Raw genomic sequence first — 17433 nt, 5'->3', positions numbered from 1 at the left:
AGTGACCCCTGGGGTACCACTAGGGCCTGCCTCTGACCAGACTACGTGCTGCTAGACTCCCCGAGCACAGCAGTTAGCTACCGTGCAGCCCGCGGACCTAGCACATGCTTAATCAATCAGCTTGTCTCTGAGGACGTTACAGAAGACAGTATCAGACGCCTTACTAAACTCAAGGTAAGAAATATCCACAGCCCTTCTCCCCTGCCAAGACATTTATCTCATCATAGCAGGCTATCAGGTTGGTTAAGCATGACTTCCCCTTTTTAAATCCACGCTGACCACTTCCAATCATTTTTTTTGTCCTTTACGTGTGGCTATAGCTTCCAGCATTACTGGCTCCATCACCTTTCCAGGGACTGAGGTGATGCTGACGAGCCTGTAGCACTCCTTCTTGCCCTTCTTGAACACAGGAATGACATTTTCTTTCTTCCAGTCCTCAGGAACCTCCCCTGATGCCTGTGACCTTTCTAAGGGTAGAGATGGCAATGACACTGGTTAGCTCCCAAAGCATCCATGGATGCACCCCCTCAACTGCCATGGCACTAAGTCCAGTTTGTTTAAGCGCTCCCCTAACCTGATCCAGCTCCGCCAAGAGAAGTCTTCCTTTCTCCAGACCTTCCTGCTCACCTGAAGGACCTCGAATGTCCTGCCAGTAAAGGCTGAGCCAAAGGCAGCATTGAGCGCCTCGGCCTTCTCTGTGCCCTTTGTCAGCAGGTCCTCTGCTCCACTCGGCACCGAAGGGCCACGCTTTTCATACTGTTCCTTTTGCTGCTGATACACCTGTAGACGACTTTCTTGATATCTTTCATGTCTCTCACCAGCTTAAAGAATTTCTAATTAAAACACAGAATAAACATAAGGTTATGTACCATATGAAGAACACTTATGGAAAAGAACTCTGAGCAAGATAGTAACCAATACTGAAAACCAGTAAAGAGAACAGTGATACACCAGTCGAAGAGGCCATCTCAAGTCAAGAGAAATATTTATTTGTTATAAATGCAGAAATGCATGTCCAGCTTAAGTTCCTTTCCATGACTTTTCCTTAGGACTGAGAAAGTAAGCAAGCTGGTGGTGGTGTTTGGTTTTGGTTTTTTTTTAAATTCATACAGCCTCTACTGGACATGATATCCTACTGCTGCAAGAGGACAGACACGACTACCAAGGGAATGTTTGTTTCAAAAGATTATAATCCTCTTTCTCTTGCTTTCAGAACTGCTTCAGCTCAAGTCTCTCTTTAGGTCTTTGCCAATAAAATGCACAGTACAATTTAAATCTACAGATCTAGTCACAGTTGCAAAACAGCACAGCAAAGATTCAGGTTTTCCTCTTGCTCCTTGCTGTAAATGCAGAAGTGCCAGCGTCACTACCCTTTCAGTTTCCAGACCAAGGAAGCCCACAAACAGGACTCAGCCAAGCATTCCAGTTAAGTTGCACCGAAGTCAGCAGAGCTGCTTGGGTTTGCATTAGTGCAGGTGAAAGGAGAGCTGCGCAACTCAAATTTAGATGCTGCACAGGAAGGGAAAGCCATAGAAGAAATTGATTTTTTTTTTTAAACTTAATGCTGGAAAAAAAGACACTTGCTTTTCTCCTTTCTTGGCACAGGACTCAATATTTTGCTGCCTATAGAAAATGCACATAAGAAACCGTTAGGAAAACGCACAAGATAAGCTTGCTAAAAATAAGCCAGATCATCGTGCCTGGTCTTGCTGCTCTGGTAACTGTGGAGACTCAGCGGCTTATTCTCATGAGGCAGGCTTCTAAACACCCGCAGGTGCATGAACTCATCGTTGCCAACATGGACCTGCAAAGCATGAAAACCAATTTGAGGATGGAGAAGCAGAGAGGCTTTAAGAAAAAGCAGCACATCAGAAGGCACAGTCTTGTTTTAAACCAGACTGGGAGTCATGACTTTGTGGAAATACCACCTAATCCTTCTACGCTTGTTAATCCTCCCTGTGCCTGTGATTGGGAACGTACAGGCAGGGAATCCGACAGGAGCGGCAGAGGAGTGAGTAATGTATTATGTATGTGCAAAATGCTTTGATCTTACCTGGCACAACATGCACTTAAATGCTTCGATCGCAGTTGCTTGTTTTTGTGTGTGGTATCACTACAGGCAGAGTCAGAGCAGGTTCGATACTGTATCCTCTCACATCTGGACTTCACTTCATGCAGTGTTAGTGCTCCAAACCACAAATGTCTAATTATCTCCCAAACCAAGTTTCACAAAATAACCGAAAAGTAAAAATCATTATGCGAATAAGAGAAGGACTCTTATCTCCCATTTAATACAAGCAGGGAGATTGGCTGGGAGGTGGGAGAGTGGATTTTTATTTTGTTTTAATGTACAGATTTTTTTCCTATTAAGGCTAAATCATAAGCATTCCTGTCTAGAAAAAACCCCACCATTCCAAATATTATACATGCTAATTAAAAAAAGTAGTGTCCTCTACCTTGATGAAGTAGTTTGTTCCGGCAACCACCTGAGTTTTAAACTCCACTGCAGTGAAGACATCAAAGGTTTTCCCTTCTTTTTCTTCTAGCTGAGGTTTCACCTTAAGGAAACAATAGGTTAGTTAAGACTGATGCAAGATTCAAGTATTTAGGACTTAAGGCCTACACTGTCAGCGCGCCTCAGCACCCTGCAGGTCACTGCTGCTGAATTCCCAGAGTTCCTGCTTTTCCAGGTTATTAAGAGATCAAAAATGAACAATGGTAAGTTTTGTGTTAAAGCAGGACCAGAAACCTAGACAGGCAGCAAAGCCAAGACTGCCGTGTGGTTGTCACCACAGACTGACACCAAGTCCCAAGCCTCCAAGAAGAGGCTATTCTAGAAAATTTATTTGGACAGGCAATTTCCTTCGTGGATGTCTCAGCTTCCCTTTCTGTCCTGTATATCTAACAGATGTAAAGTGGTTCAGTATCTACATGCACAAGGCTACAGATATTTTCAAGAGAAATTTTTTAATATACATCATTCTTGCAACAAGAAAAAGGGCTGTCTTCAGCATTAGCTCCCATTTCAAATTCAGAGTGAGTTATTACAGACCCAGCATCACAGAACAGACAGACATCCACAAATAAAGCTTTGAAAGCAAAACCACCCAAGCCTAAGGTTGCACAACATTCGTTTGACAGTCCTGGCAGTGCGTCTGCTGGAATCTACAGTGTTTTTAAACTGCAAATATTTTCCAAGAAATAACTAAACCATAAAGCCATAAATCATCCCACTTTCCAAGAGTGTAAAACCAGCGGTGAAGAAGTCAGGATAACTTCTCCGTTACCCCATAGGGACACATGAACTCATATGAGCTGCAGCTCTTCCCTCCCACACTTGGCTCTCTAGAACATCATGGCTACACAGTAAAATTCTTGGTCAGGAAAGCAGACGATCTCGGACTGTTGACAAGACAAGACAAATTAGTCTTGAAGTCCTTGCTGCAATTGCAGTTCTACCCTGGCCTCAGCTCCTGCACTGCATCATTGTGTAGCCCTCCCTCCACCCCCAGTGCAACAGTACCAGTAGCAAGTAGATTTTCTCTTTCCAGCTACGTTTTATACTTCCCCTTCTTCTAAATTCAAGGGGAATAAATATATTTGCTCTCCTGCCTGAATCCTACCTGCTTCCTTGAGGGAAAACAAGTGCCAGTTTGCCACTGCTCAGGACAGAAACAATTTCTGCAACAGGGAACTGTTCTCCCACCTCTCCAACACTGAGAAGGCAGAGGAACAAACTGGTGCCTTTCCAAGACAGCTGATCAGTGACCATCCTGTCCCTGGGAGCCGTGCCTGTACTGTACCTCTTCTCTCAGAGGTCACACCTCTGTGCTTCCTCCAGGCTATGAACAGTACATCAGAAGTAAGATAATGATGTTTGGATGCTTTTATACATACGGGTTTTGTCAGATGGAGATCAAAGCGCACCCAGCAACTTTGTATTCTAAGATGCAAGGGCACAGCCCCAGAAGGTGCAGTGACTCACTCGGTCCTCCCTCCTCCCCTTACCCCGAATCAGAGGATGGAGCAAGCGGTTTCAGTTTCCATCACTAGAGCTACTATTACAAATTTTAAGAAGCAGAGGAGGGGGCCAACATAAGTATCCCACTGATTCTGTCCTGTCCCATGCTCCTTCAGCAATCCTAGGTGCTGTGCAAGGTTGGTTTCTTGGGTCTCAAAATCGCCCCGGCTCAGCACATTTTACATTTCCACCAGCAAGCTGAACAGGGGGCTCCGTGACTGCAGACACCTCAGAGCTGCACGACACTGAGCTTGTCAGGGTGTTACCCTGTCAGTGACTCACCACAGCATGTGACAAATGAGCGTCCTGATTCAGCAGGGAGAGGGAGAGCCAGAGCACAATACCCTCTGACAGACCCGGTACCAGCCCACCCGCCAGCTCATCACCTGCCTAGACTGGGGGTTCTGGCAGACAGTGCGCCTCACACCAGCCAGCACTGGGCTCTGGTGGTAACAAAGGTAGCGGCATACTGGGCTGCAGCAGCAGGAGCCTAGCCAGAAGAGAGAGGCGTGCGATCGCTGCCCTTTACTTGGCACTTCAGTTGGAGAACATTTGGAATAGTGTGTCCAGTTTTGGGCCCCCAGTATGTCAAAAAACTGCAGCGAGCTCAGCAGAAGGCCACCATGAGGTTAAATAGCTGGAGCGCTGATGCCATGAGAAAAGGATGAAAATGAGCTTGCTCAGCCTGGGGAAAAGGTGACTTTGGGGAAAGCTTTACCGTACCTACAAGAAGTCAGGCTCTTCACTGAGGGACGATGGCAGAAGAATGAGACACAGTGGTCATAAATGAGATCGGAGGTTCAGATGGGACGTAAGGAAAAACTTTTCTCCTGACGCTCCTGCGGTACAGCAGATTGCCCAGAGCGTGGTGGTTTCCACCCTCAGAGGTCTGCAAGACCGGACTGGGCAAAGCCCCGAGCTGCCTGGTGCTGCTGACCCTGTGCTGGGGCAGGAGGTGCAGTCCCTTCCCACCCCCTCTGCGATTCAATCACAAGGCTGAAAATAATTACGCCCTGAAGTGTCTTTGCATGGTCTGGTCGCTTACTCCCAGAGCAGTTACTAAAAATCAATGGCTCAAAATCACCCTGACTAATCTCTGCCACAGCTGCCAGCGTAGAAGCTGAACAGGCCTGGGTGGAAATCCTTGCCACGGAGAGGCAGCTCCTGTGGGACTCCTAAGCCAAACATGGTTGGAAGAAAGCTGTCCTGCTCTGTCTCACGCCGTACCTGCTCTGGGCAAGCAGCGGTGTTTGCCTGGGCCATGAACCTGAACTGTGTTCGGCCATCACCAGGATTCTTACGAAACGATACAACGGAGGCCAGAACTGGAAAAGCAGGAACAGGAAATGTATTTATGGCAAACAGGCAGGCTCTAACAATCTACAGAAAGATTTGATTTTAAGCAAACAAAACCATTGGAGAAGTCCATCTTGATTTAACAAAACAAATGTCTCCTTCACAGTCTGTATCCATGCAAGGATATGACTGCATGGTTGAATTTCAGTCTGGGGTCTTCCCATGGGTATTTCATTAAATAAAGTCATTTAAACTGGCAGTCAAAACAAGATGGACAAACTTTGAAGTATTTATATGATTTAAATGAAAACGATTAATTCTGTTCACTTCTGAATCCAACTGGGTTTCATTTTTATACTCTTCATCTTATTTTTAGATTACCAAAGCGCTGCAGTCTCCTACAGAATAGAAAGTCAGGATTTCAAACCTAGTTTTCAGTCCATGTGTGACATTAATTGCATGTTTGCCTTACCTTTAACGTGACGTGTAGGCCTTTTCAGGTCAAAACAGTAACTGTGGCTCTCAGCAACTCTCAGTAACACAGTCATTACTGCAACCTCAGGTCAGTGCTTAGGAGGTGCACATCTCTTTTTTTTAAAAAAAACCCACACCATGGAATCATCAGATTCTACAAGCTAAACGTTAGTTTCAGTGACTGCTGTGCCTCTGGGTGCTCGGTGCCTGTGCAGAGGCTGCTGCAGCCCGGGGAGCAAACCCAAACCACGCACAGAGCGAAGGGGCCGGCGCTCCCTTCACCCCCTGGCTGCCCTGCTGCGCCCCAGCTGGTGCGGCCAAACGGCGGAGGAACCCGGGTTCTCGTGACTGAAACGAGAGCATGTGTTTTGAAAGAAGTGCCGCTGGACACTCACAGCCTCAGAGCAGAAGCGTGCGCTCCGCTAACACGGACAGCAACAGAAGTTACGGTGGGCACTGCCAGGACTTGGAGCCGGCAGCGGCTTCTGCGCTGGGGAACCCCAGCAGGGCCAGCGCAGATGTTTTCTTGCTGATTCCGCCCACAAAAACCCCACAAGCCCATGACCACGAGGTTCAGACTTTGCAAAAACCATTTGAGCCCTTTCCTCCAGCCGAGGGAGAGGGACCTTATCGAGCTGGGGGGCTCGGTGGCTCTCCAGGTTCCTGCAGGAGCGGGAAGCCCGCTACCCCCCCACTGCCGAAATCCTCTCCAAATCCCTGGAAAACGCCCCCTTAAAACGCTGAGCCTGCGCTGCCCGGCCCCGCACGGGCAGAGGGCCCGGGCAGGGCCGCTGGCTCCTCACAGCCGCCCGCCTCTTCCCGGCTTCACCTGAGGGGAGGCGCGGCGGCCCCGCAGCGCCACGGCCCAACGGGCCCGGCCGGGCCGCCCCGACCCTGCCCCTGCGCGGGGGACGGGGCCCGGGGCCCAGCGGCGCGCCCCAGCCGGCGGCCTGCAGAGGCCCGCCCCGAGGCGCCGGGAGAAGCCCCGCCGCCCGCCAGGCCCTGCCCGCGGGCTCGCCCCGGCGCGGCTCCCTCACCTCATCCGCCATCTGCTGCGTCTCCTGAGTGGCGGGCCGGGCCGCGGAGGCGCCCCCCGCACAGCATGGCGGCCGCTGCTCCCCGCCGCTCCCGGCCTTCCCGGGGCGGGGCGGGGCGGGGCGGGGCCGGGCCGGGCCGGGCCGGGCCTTCCCGGGGCGGGGCGGGGCGGGGCGGGGCGGGGCGGGCTGCGGCAGGGCCCGTGGGACCGGCTCCCTCCGGGCTCGGCGGGAGGCTTCCCGTGCCCGATTATCAATAACAATAAAAGGTAAAAGCGAGTACAAGCCGCCTGCGGGGTGCTGCCTGCGGCACCGCTGTGACGGGCGCGGCTGAGGCCAGGCCTGTCCCGGGCGGCAGCTTTTGTCTTGTCCCGTGTCACGGTTTCCAGCAGCGTCACCCGCGCCGCGCGTTGGCCCCGGCAGCGGAGGCCTCCAGCTCCGGGGCCCCTGCTCGCTGCCCTCACCCGTCCCTGTGCCAGCTGGTTCTGCTGCCCGCGGCCCGCGGGCCTTACCCAGACGCCCATAACCCCTGGCGGGACTTAGCCTGAACGTGCAGGTCTTTAGCTAAACCTCCCCCCAGTCTGAACATCCAGGTTCCCTGGAGAAACCCCACCAAGCCCACCTGCCCCCCGGCAGCCCCCGGTAAGCAGCCCTCCGCGTAGGAGCAGCAGGTGCCGCGCCCCGGGGCCGGGCAGGGCGCGCAGCAGGGCGCGGAACGGGGGTCTCCGCCCTGGCAGCCTCCCCGCCCCGCCGGGGCTGCGGGCTGCGAGCTCTGCCGGGCTCGCGATGGAGCGGGGGTAAGGATCAGGCTCTGCGCTCGGCTCCCCGCCATCAGCCAAGTCTGACGAAATCCCACCGCAGAGCTGATGCACTTTGTTACTGCTTTGCAGCCAGGCGGTTCGGGAAACACCACACTGGCACACGCTTCCAGTAGGTTTTTGAGCCGTGGGGGGTGGGATGGGGCAGCTGTTCTTGTGGGCAACTTGTGGTGGGACATGCCAGTGGAGGTTCTCAGGCTTGAGCTTTCAAGAGAAGGATGTGACCCAGCTTGTCTTCATCAGTATTGCCTCGTGTGACACAGACATGCCTTGGGACAGGTGTCTGAGCAAACCGCTCCTCCCAGACGTGGCAGGATGGGAACACAAACTCTCCTCCATGCACAGAACAAAGGGTTTGGTTGCCAGTCACCTTCACGAAGGGGGTCTTTTAAACAGACCTGCCCTTGCACCTAGCGCGTGTGTAACTGCAATGGGTACAGCAGCGGCTCTCACCCAGCTGTGGAGCCAGAGGCTTAGAGCTCCAGGTACTGTGCAGTGAGGGTGGCTGGGGGCTCCCCAGCGAACTGAGCACGGCTGATCTGCTGCTATTATTAAATTATGGCAGCTGTTGGAGCCTCATTGTGTGCCATGGTACAAATTCCTTTTAAGCAGATGTAAAGAACAAAAAAACACCTTAAGAATGAAAACCACCCAAGTGTCAACATCATATACTGTGTGCATAGCCAGTGAACATTGTTCTCCAGACAAGGCAGCTGATGGTGATTTTCTCTGTCTTACGTTGTGTTTGTGCAGAGTCACCCGTTTGTGTCTTGTGTCATTTTCATTTCATTCATTAAGCTCTTCCACGCTTTCAATGCTGTCAGCTTCACTTCAGGGGCTACTGTACTGGGTTTGGCCCATAGGAACGATTCGGTAGCACTAAAACTATTTGGCTACTGAAATTTTTGGAAGTGTGGGGCCGTAAAAAAGTACTTTTTTTTTAGCCCTTTCTGCCATCTAGTGCCCATCTCTGTTCATGCATTTAGACAAGACTCCGGTCTCGATTCCATACCCTAAAACAAGCCTAGAGGCCCCCCAGTCAGCAGCCTGGGGAAGGAACCCGGGTTTTGAGAAGCAATGAGCAACTCTCACTGGCCCCAGGGGTAGAAGGTGGTTTCCAGAATTGTGGCCACAAGGATTTGTGCTTTCAGACTTTTTTTCTTTTAACCAGCTGTGCCATAGCTTTCATCAAATACTGTAATTTGCAGGCTTTACAGTTGGATTTGTTCTTACATTGTATAATTAAAATTTGAGCCCACTCTGAGGCTGTAACAGATCAACAAAAGGGTTAAAATTACTCGTCTGAATAGTGTGCTTTTTGGGGTTCTGGACTTCCATTTCTCTCTTAAGCCAAAACTCTTCCTTTACAGCAACAAGTGGAGGTGGCAAAACAAAGTTTTTATGCAGTAATGTCGCCTGTAAGTTTTATTTGCCTGCCCTGGCAAAAGAACAACCAAGCAAAAACAGTAACAAAATAATTGTGGTATTTTCCCCAACGCATTCACACAGTCCTTTCATCTGCTCACACTAGGCTGCAGGCCCATCTACCTTCCCACAGACCACCTTCATGTTTGATGAGGGAGGGTACTGACATCTTCACGTCAGATGGTTGTTCTTGCACACGGGATCTGGGAAGAGGGAAATCAATTCTGCAGCACAACCCTAACCCGTCCTGCCAGGCTGTCGAGGGGTGCTTTTTCTCGCATCAGGCTGCAACAAATATCTCTTCTAATGACTCTCTTACTTCAACTTTTTGGGCATGGATGGAGCAGAACCAGGCATGCCTGGCAAAACCAGAAGCACTTATGTCTGCTTTTGGGGGAGTGGCACGAGCATCAAGAGTAATAAAGCTCTGCTGTGCTCTTTTCTGAAGTCCTTACTGCTTTTCTTTAAGTACAGTCCACCCTTCTTGTGCCAGGTGCCCCTTCTTCAAGATGGGCCAGGAGGGAAATAACCTACTAGGTGGCCTGTAAGAGCCCAAACGTATTCAATGTGTGCATTTGCCTTTGTGTGTGCCTCAGAGCCCAGGCCTGTATGTCTTCTTCATCCGGTCACCTACCAGCACACACACTTCACATATTCACCCGCTCCTGCAATCGTATTACCACATCTGGGGCTATTTCTCCATCCCTAACTGCTCCATTTCACCTTGTTTCATTTGCTTTGTGTCCGGCCCACCAGTATCGTCAGGACTAGCGCAATGCTCCGTGTAGGTGTCAGGCAGATTAATGTGGCAAAGCACAACACTGACTATGGTGTGACAGGGTTAGCCATGTATGCCATGTGGAATATTACAGCAGCAACACTTTGTTAAGCATACAACTACTAGCGACATAATCAATCACGGATACATCTCATTGTGCTCTCGCAACGTTCTCCGGGGGAGGGGGATTTACAAGCTGTTCTCCCCCTCCACCAAAGCAGGCAGGCTGGAGGTAAAGCTACCTCAGCTGGAGGAAACCAGTAGGAACCTAGTAGCTTGGTCTAGTGCAATGGAGTCTGTGAAAAGTATTGTCCAATATTTCCCGCTGGCCAGAAAGGAGAGGACTGGGACATTACTAAATATAAATAGCAGGGCGCTCCGTCGCATTAAATACTTTACATGTTCACACCCTTGGCTGTACACAGCATGCAGATGTTGGGGGCTTTTTTATTTTCCCCGTGACCATGCTTTCCCAAGTGAAACCGTGTACCTTGCTTTTGTAGAGCTGAGAGTCCTGACGCACATGGTTACAGATCACATATACTGGATAAAGAGGGAATATTATACATACTGGGAAAGAGGAATATTATACATAAATGTAAAAGCAGAGTATAGCGGAATTGCCTAGTGCCTCCCATAGTCAGCTGAGTTGCAGTCTGGCAGGAAAAGCTTACGGAGGCAAGGCAGCATGCAGACTTCTGCCTAAGCCCCACCAGAGACGATCTTCACTTGCCCTTCTGAGATGTCCTGGTTGCAGTAAAGCAAACGCAAATTCAGTCCAAGGCTCCCCAGACACAGTCCTTCCTCTGGAGCACGTGTGTTACCCTGCCAGTGCTAAGTTAGGTGTGGTGGGGCTGTGTCACAGGAGTGTGTCTTTGTTGTCTTTCCCGTTCAGATGCAAGAGGTGAGCAAGTTCCTCTTGGGGGCTGGTGTGCTTCTCACAATCTTCTTTTGTTAGGAATGTACTGTGTTCTCTGTGACGGAGCCACCTCCAGCGCCTATAAAATTTCGGGAGTTAGCCGATGGCAGGGAAGGCTCCACCTCAGGGCTTGGTACCTCTTCTTTGGTGTCACCCACCACCGACTCCTGCGAGCTGGTCTCTGGGCTTGAAGCTGCCTGGAAGCTGGGCTCGGTGCCGAGGGGCTCGCTGTTCTGCAGGGGAAGCAGGGCCCGGTGTCGCATCAGGCTGTCGTCACTGTTCTGGGCCTCCAGGGAGTTCCTGTGCTTGGTGTTCCTGTTGGCCATGGCATTCTTCTGCGGCTCCTCGAAGCTCAGCGACAGGGTGACCGTGCCGCTCCCGAAGCTGACCTTTTGCTTGCACCCACGCTGCTGCTGGCGCTGCCGCTCAGCGGAAGCGGGCAGAGGAAAAGGGTCCTCGTGGTTGCTCTTACTGCTGATGGAGGAGGAAGGGGTGGAGCCGGTGGAACCCCCCAGGCTGTTGGAGCGCTTGCGCGACACATTGCTCCGTCTCAGTGTGGCCCTGGCAGCCACCTTGAAAGCATGGGCAGCTGTGCTGCAGCGGACCTCCTCGATTGTGTTGCGGGAGGGCTTGAAGAGGATGATGTAGACTTTGTTGAAGAAGATGCAGGCCAGAAGCCCAAAGCTGGCAGCCAGTATTGCAATCACCTCCACGGCAGAGACAAACTTGCCATATGTGCTGGCGTAAGCAGGGATGAAGGAGATCCACACAATGAAGAATATCAGCATGCTGAAGGTGATGAACTTGGCCTCGTTAAAATTCTCAGGCAGCTTTCGAGACTTGAAGGCGAAGAAGAAGCAGATGGCTGCCAGGAGGCAGGTGTAGCCAATGAGGAAGCCAAGGGCCATCAGGGAGCCTTCATGGCAGGTGATGAAGATAATCTCATCCTCCAGTTCATGGTTTCGGTAACTAGATGGCGGGGCTGTGTAGAGCCAAATCACACAGATGACAATCTGCACGAATGTGCACAAGAAGACCAGGAGGAACTGAAGGTTGAGGCCCCACCACTTTCGGTGGAGGCTCGTGGGGATCTTTGCTTCAAAGACGAGCAGGACACGATTGGTTTTCACCAGGATGCAGGAGATGCAGAGGACAAAGCTGATTCCAAAAGCTGGCTGACGCAGACGGCAAGTCCAGTTCTGGGGCTCGCCAATGAAGAACAACGAGCTGGAGAAGCAGCAAAGCAAGGAGAAGAGGAGGAGGTAGGACAGCTCCCGGTTTGTGGCCTTGACGATGGGTGTATTACGAAATTTGGTGAAGACTCCCAGGACAAAAGAAGTCAGGAAAATTCCCAGCACAGCAAAGAGAGTCAGAGCGATCCCAAAGGGCTCGGTCCAGGACAGAAACTCTATCTGCTTGGGGATGCAGGATGTGTGGTTCTCATTGGACCAGTAATCCTCAGGGCACTTGTCACAGGCACTTGCATCTGAAAAAGGAGTAACAGGGAGAGAGGGAAGGTTTGTCAGAATGAGAGGCTGAAATGTGGGATGACGCTACACACCGGCCTTCATCTTAAACACAGAGGGTGTTCCCTTTAGGTGTCTGCAGTTTCTCAGAATCCTACGTTGGTGTCTCAGAGTGTTTTACACTGAAACAACCAGCCTCCCACAGGCTATAGAGCAAAACACAAAGCATGCTAAGTTCCAGCTTAAAAACATTCCTGTCCCTGCACTCGTGTTTTTGGAATCCATTTCTTGGTAAAACTTTGCAAACTTTGATTGTTGTCAGCTGTTACACAGGCTCTGTTCCTCTCTCTTTCTTGTGTCTTCATTTTTGTCATCTATTTCTGTCTGTCTTCATACCTCTCCCACTTTTAGCATTATTTGAAACATCCTGCCTGTCTCTATTACAGAGAAAATTAAAACCATGCTTGCCTCCTTAAGTGCTTTGAAAGCCTATTTCATATTCCACGGAGGCGAGCCTTAGATGTGTTTAAATTGCTCTTCCCTGAAGGCAGGCAATGCCCTCGACTCCCAGCACACTCTTGTTTCATGTTGGAACATCAGGAGAAGATATGCCTTAATGATTTCACTCTCCTCACACCCAGCAAAGCGTCCCACTCATACTGGCAAAGGGAAAATTGGTGCCTCCCTCTCTTTCCTCTACATGAAACTAGTTGTGCCTACTGGGATGGCAACATACGTCACCAGTGGCTGCCATGACCAAAAATCAAGGACCTGCTGCTCCTGCTCTTCTTTGACCCAAATGGCTCTTGTGCTCCAGTGGTGAGGGTCATGACCCCTTTGATGGCAGTGGACAGAGGTTGAGAGCAGTGAGCTGGAAGTCACAACCTACCTCAGTCTTCGGGGTCCCAGCAGGATAACAATGGGCTGCAGTGAGTTTGGGGAACAAACATTCAGGAAACTTCTTTAGCAGCCATCTCCCTCTGAGCTTCGCACCTGAGCACCAGCAGGGACTCAGAGCACAGCTTCTGGAGTGAGCTTGATGCTAATGAGAAAGCCAGGAGTGCCCAGCTCATGAGGACAGAGGATTTCAAGCTTTCTCATTCTGGAGGGGTGGTTGGAGGGAGCACCTGTGACCTGATACAATACTGCTTTCCTAAGGACTGGTTGCCTCACCAAAGCTGTTCATGGGAAAAACTGGCACTAGATGCAAAAGCTCAGTCAGGAACTCCCACCACCGCAAGTCATTTCACTTATGTCCATTTTTAAAAATATTTTTTTATATATATAAATATATATATATACACACACAATAATTTTTATTTTTATTGTGCCTTTTACCTGGAAGCCTATTGCAAACTGCAGAGCAGGCAGAGCTAGCTTGATGTGGTGGGGATCGGCCACCTCTACCAGAGACAGGGGCAGCTGTTTAGCACTACATGCTAAAGATGTGCTTTTGCTGTTATCTTGAGGTGACTTAGAGACCATGCTGCCACTGAGGGGAGTAAACCAGATCTCCCTCCTCCCCCAGGGCTGCTCTTTCCTGCCCCCTCCTTTGTCATAGCACTGGAGGTCATACAGCTTCTCCTTGTAGCTGGAAACTCAGCCTGCCAAGAGTTTGTTTTCAGGAAGACCAGAGACCCGATCCAACTCACTCTATGGTTGCACGAGTACCAGCACTGCTCCCAGACCAAGGGTGGGAGCAAACAGCTGGGCGAGGACACGACAGATTGCTACCAAAGGAGACATCACTGTCTCAGCTGGATGAGACTGGTTGTAAAGCTGCTCTCTATGCCCATAAAGCTGGCAAGCACACAGAATAAAAAGCATTACTGTCAGCTGAAATTTCAGCAGGAAACTGTGGAGTCAGAGGGCAGTCACCCCCTCAGCCCCACAGGTTTCACCAGCACACCAGTGCTTGCTCCCAAAATCAAGTGGAAAACACCAAAAGATCCCTATTACAAGTGACCAGAATTGCTTCTATTTAATTTGAAAACGCTGCTCCCAAGCATCCTATAGTAAATTACCATTCCTATCTGACAGGGCGCAAATTAGATTCTCCCAAAGGAGAATGCTTGTTCAGTTTTGCAAGCAGCTTACTGAAGTGTTCATCTCAGGCAAGGTCTGCAGTGCGCACTGGGACCAGTGCTGCTGGCGAGGGTGTGAGGAGATCCTGAGTGCTCTGTGGTGCAGAGGGGCTGGCTGTTCTGAAAGGATTTACTTGCCTGGGGACGCCCAACACTGATGGAGCACTAACAGGTTGGAGATTCAGAATTTTTCAGCTAGTTCTAAAACTGAGGTTACCTTTCCCCTCCACTGCAGAACCTGAGTGGTTTCATCCAAGCTCCCACTGAAACCAACAAAAAAGATGTCCATGGGTGTTTGATAGGACCCAGAGATGCTGGTCCCTTGCAGTGCCAGTGCTCAACAGAAGCTGTGGTTGGTGACGCCATAAAGGGAAATATTCCTTTCTGCTTGTGCAGTCGGGTATGGAATGGACTTTATTTCTTTGTAAAGCATGAAATAAAACCCTGACCACATGAGGAAAAGATGGAGGCAGACAGATAACCACAGGATTTAGGATTAGGATAGGGAGTGTCTCCTTCCTGCAGGTTTTTGGAGGAATAAAAGCTACTGCTACAGTGCAATGGAGTTTGCTTGTAGCTGCCTGAGAGGCTTCCTATATGCAAATCCTTTTCCAAGTTCTGTGCCTTAATTTTCCTAACTTAGAGCAGAAGAGACAAGCAGGCTTAGCAGAAGACAGGACTCAACTCCTGTAAGCTTTTCAGAAGTCCCCCCAGACCTTCTGTGAAGCCCCTGACAAGGCAGCCTCCAGCTCAGCACTGCAGGGAAGCGATTCCAGCACAACTGCAGGTGATGCCCGAAGGGCTCGCATGGTCCTGTGCCAACCGCAGAGCCGCTCTGTGGGTATTACCTGTTTCATCGCTGTACTCCCCATCGGGGCAGTCCACACACTCAAAGCAGCAGGTGGGCTCTCCCTCAATGATGCCCTTCCTCGTGCCTGGGAGGCAGTCCCTGCTGCAGTTAGAGAAAGGCACCTGCAAGAAAAGAGCCCAAGGAGGGTTAATGGTGGCAGTGCCTCACATGCAGCCTTTCTACAGCAGGCCCTTGGACTTCCTCCAGGAGTATTATTACTTGATTAGCACGCTGGATGGAGAGCCTCAGAGACTTACCTCTTCCCTCCACAGAACAGACACATTTTGCACAATAGTGCTTCCCCAGCTGACTGCAGTGATATTTGTAAGAAAGAACACAACGAGGGATGGTACGGAGGATCAGCAGATCTTTGTAACCTCTACTGTGTTGTGGCACTGTAAACTTGTATGTGACCCATGACACACATACCAGAAAACAGTCATTAAATGGTTAAAAGAAAACAATCTCTACTGGCAGGAATCTGAGTCTGCCTTGGAAATGATGGACTCTGACTGCTGATCCCTAATCCTATATATTGCATATTGACTGCTAGTGATTTGTGGGAATTCAAACAGTTTCTTGAAACCCACATTCTCCTCCTGAAGACCCTCTTCAACGAAGAAACAAAAAGGTAAATTAACTAAACAAGGAGGTTTCATATGAAAGAAAGAAAAAGAAAAAAAGAAAGGCCCTGTTTTTAGAACACTGAGCATCTAAAGATGCATATCAGCAGCCATATGCTGGTCCAAAGGCTTCCAGACTTCTGCTTCTGCAAATGATGAACTGTGTCCCCTGCTGGCTGCGCATTTACGCTGTGTGTGAGCCCTCCTGGGCACCGTCATATCCCAGCAGCAGGTGCCTGCATGGGCATGCTCACGGTGCTCCTGACGCACACTGACAACAAGGAGTTCAACATGATAAGTGAAAGCCTGGGCCTTTTTAACACAGATGCACAACCTGAGGTTGAATTCACCTTTTCCCAACAAAATTAAGAAAAAGAGCTGACACAGAACATGGCTTTCTCAGCTCAGGGGAGTTAAACCCACAATTTCCACTGCCAGCAGGGGACCATGATCTGTACATACTTGAGGGCTGCTCTGGCTGGAAGCCTCCAGTCAGCCTTGCTGGAAGGCTGCTGCTAGTCTGCCCAGGTGCTGCCAGCCCGCTGACCTCCAGGAACCTCCTGTGTGGATGCACTTGGGCAGCGAGTCCAGGGTAAGGTTTGGGAATTGCCTGTGTGCAATTCCACAGGGTAAGCAAGTCCTCGGCAGTGGCAACTCCTATGTGGAGGTGCCCATTTTGTGTCTCAGGTCGCCTGCCACTGAGAGCGGTTGCTGTTGCTGAAGTGTAGCTGCAGCACAGTTTGGGAATCCTGTTTCTTAGCTGTTAATCAGGATTGCATAATTAATTGGACAGACATATCCAGGACAAATCCCTGCAGCTCCCCACTGGAAGCACTCTTTGCTGTCAATGCCTATTGCTACTAATACAGTGTTCCGTATTATTATTATTATTAATATTTTTATTATTATCATTGCTGCTATTATTATTATTATTATTATCAGCTGTATTATTATATGATCTATTCCTTAGGACAGCCAGCAGGTAGTGCATCCTCCACCAGGACTCCATCAGTCTAGACTGTCCTTCCCTAGGCTGCCACTGATGATTTTGAACAGGGCTGAATCAAAGACGCGACTGAAGTCATGCACTGCTTCCCCATGATCTACTAAGCTGATTGAGCTTTCAAGGAGGAAAATTAAATTGGCTTGGCATGATTTCATCTTGACAAATCCAAGTTGGCTTTTTCTTATCAGTTTATTATCCTCTAGGTGTTTATAAACTGTTTAATATCTTTTTTTTTTATCATTTCTTTTAGGTTACTGAAACTCAACTCAATTGTGTGTCATTCCCTTGGCTCTCCTATACCTGCTTTTAAAAACAGGTATTACGATTACCCTCCTCTAATCCTTTGAGACATCACCCACCCTCCACATTTCTCAAAGATGAAGTGCTAGTACTTTTGAGATTGCTTTGGCTGCCTTCTTAAGTATTCTGGGGGGAATTTCATCAAGTTCTGCCAAAATGAATCTGTCTATCTTACCTACTCTTTAACTTGTTCTTTTGCAAGTCTGGCCAATGCTGAAGTTCCTGTGTTAAAATTAACTACATACATTTAATCTTTTTTTGAGGATGACAGAGGCACAGAAGGTTTCAGTGAGTGAAGTACTGGCTACTCTCTTACAGCAGAGCCTTTTATCCAGAGGA

The 17433-nt window shown here is 49.7% G+C and overlaps 2 protein-coding genes across 2 annotated transcripts in view; both read right to left on the bottom strand.

The window, feature by feature from the left end:
- Positions 1-968: 968 nt before the first annotated feature.
- The window catches only part of CSTB (cystatin B), an 85617-nt gene continuing 69152 nt past the window's right edge, over positions 969-17433 (bottom strand). Inside the window, exons 2-4 of the mRNA XM_056341187.1 lie at positions 6829-6903; positions 2457-2558; positions 969-1804 (exon numbers count right to left, since the gene is read on the bottom strand). Coding sequence (XP_056197162.1) covers positions 1676-1804; positions 2457-2558; positions 6829-6840 — 243 coding nt within the window. The 5' untranslated portion in view covers positions 6841-6903 and the 3' untranslated portion in view covers positions 969-1675. The remainder of the gene's footprint in view (positions 1805-2456; positions 2559-6828; positions 6904-17433) is intronic.
- The window catches only part of CASR (calcium sensing receptor), a 77717-nt gene continuing 69367 nt past the window's right edge, over positions 9084-17433 (bottom strand). Inside the window, exons 6-7 of the mRNA XM_056341180.1 lie at positions 15164-15287; positions 9084-12251 (exon numbers count right to left, since the gene is read on the bottom strand). Of these exons, the coding sequence (XP_056197155.1) occupies positions 10801-12251; positions 15164-15287 (1575 nt within the window). The 3' untranslated portion in view covers positions 9084-10800. The remainder of the gene's footprint in view (positions 12252-15163; positions 15288-17433) is intronic.

The sequence above is a fragment of the Falco biarmicus genome, chromosome 5 (assembly GCF_023638135.1).
Source record: "Falco biarmicus isolate bFalBia1 chromosome 5, bFalBia1.pri, whole genome shotgun sequence".
In the NCBI taxonomy this organism is placed as follows: Eukaryota; Metazoa; Chordata; class Aves; order Falconiformes; family Falconidae; genus Falco; species Falco biarmicus.
This window is presented reverse-complemented; position numbering and strand designations above follow the sequence as displayed.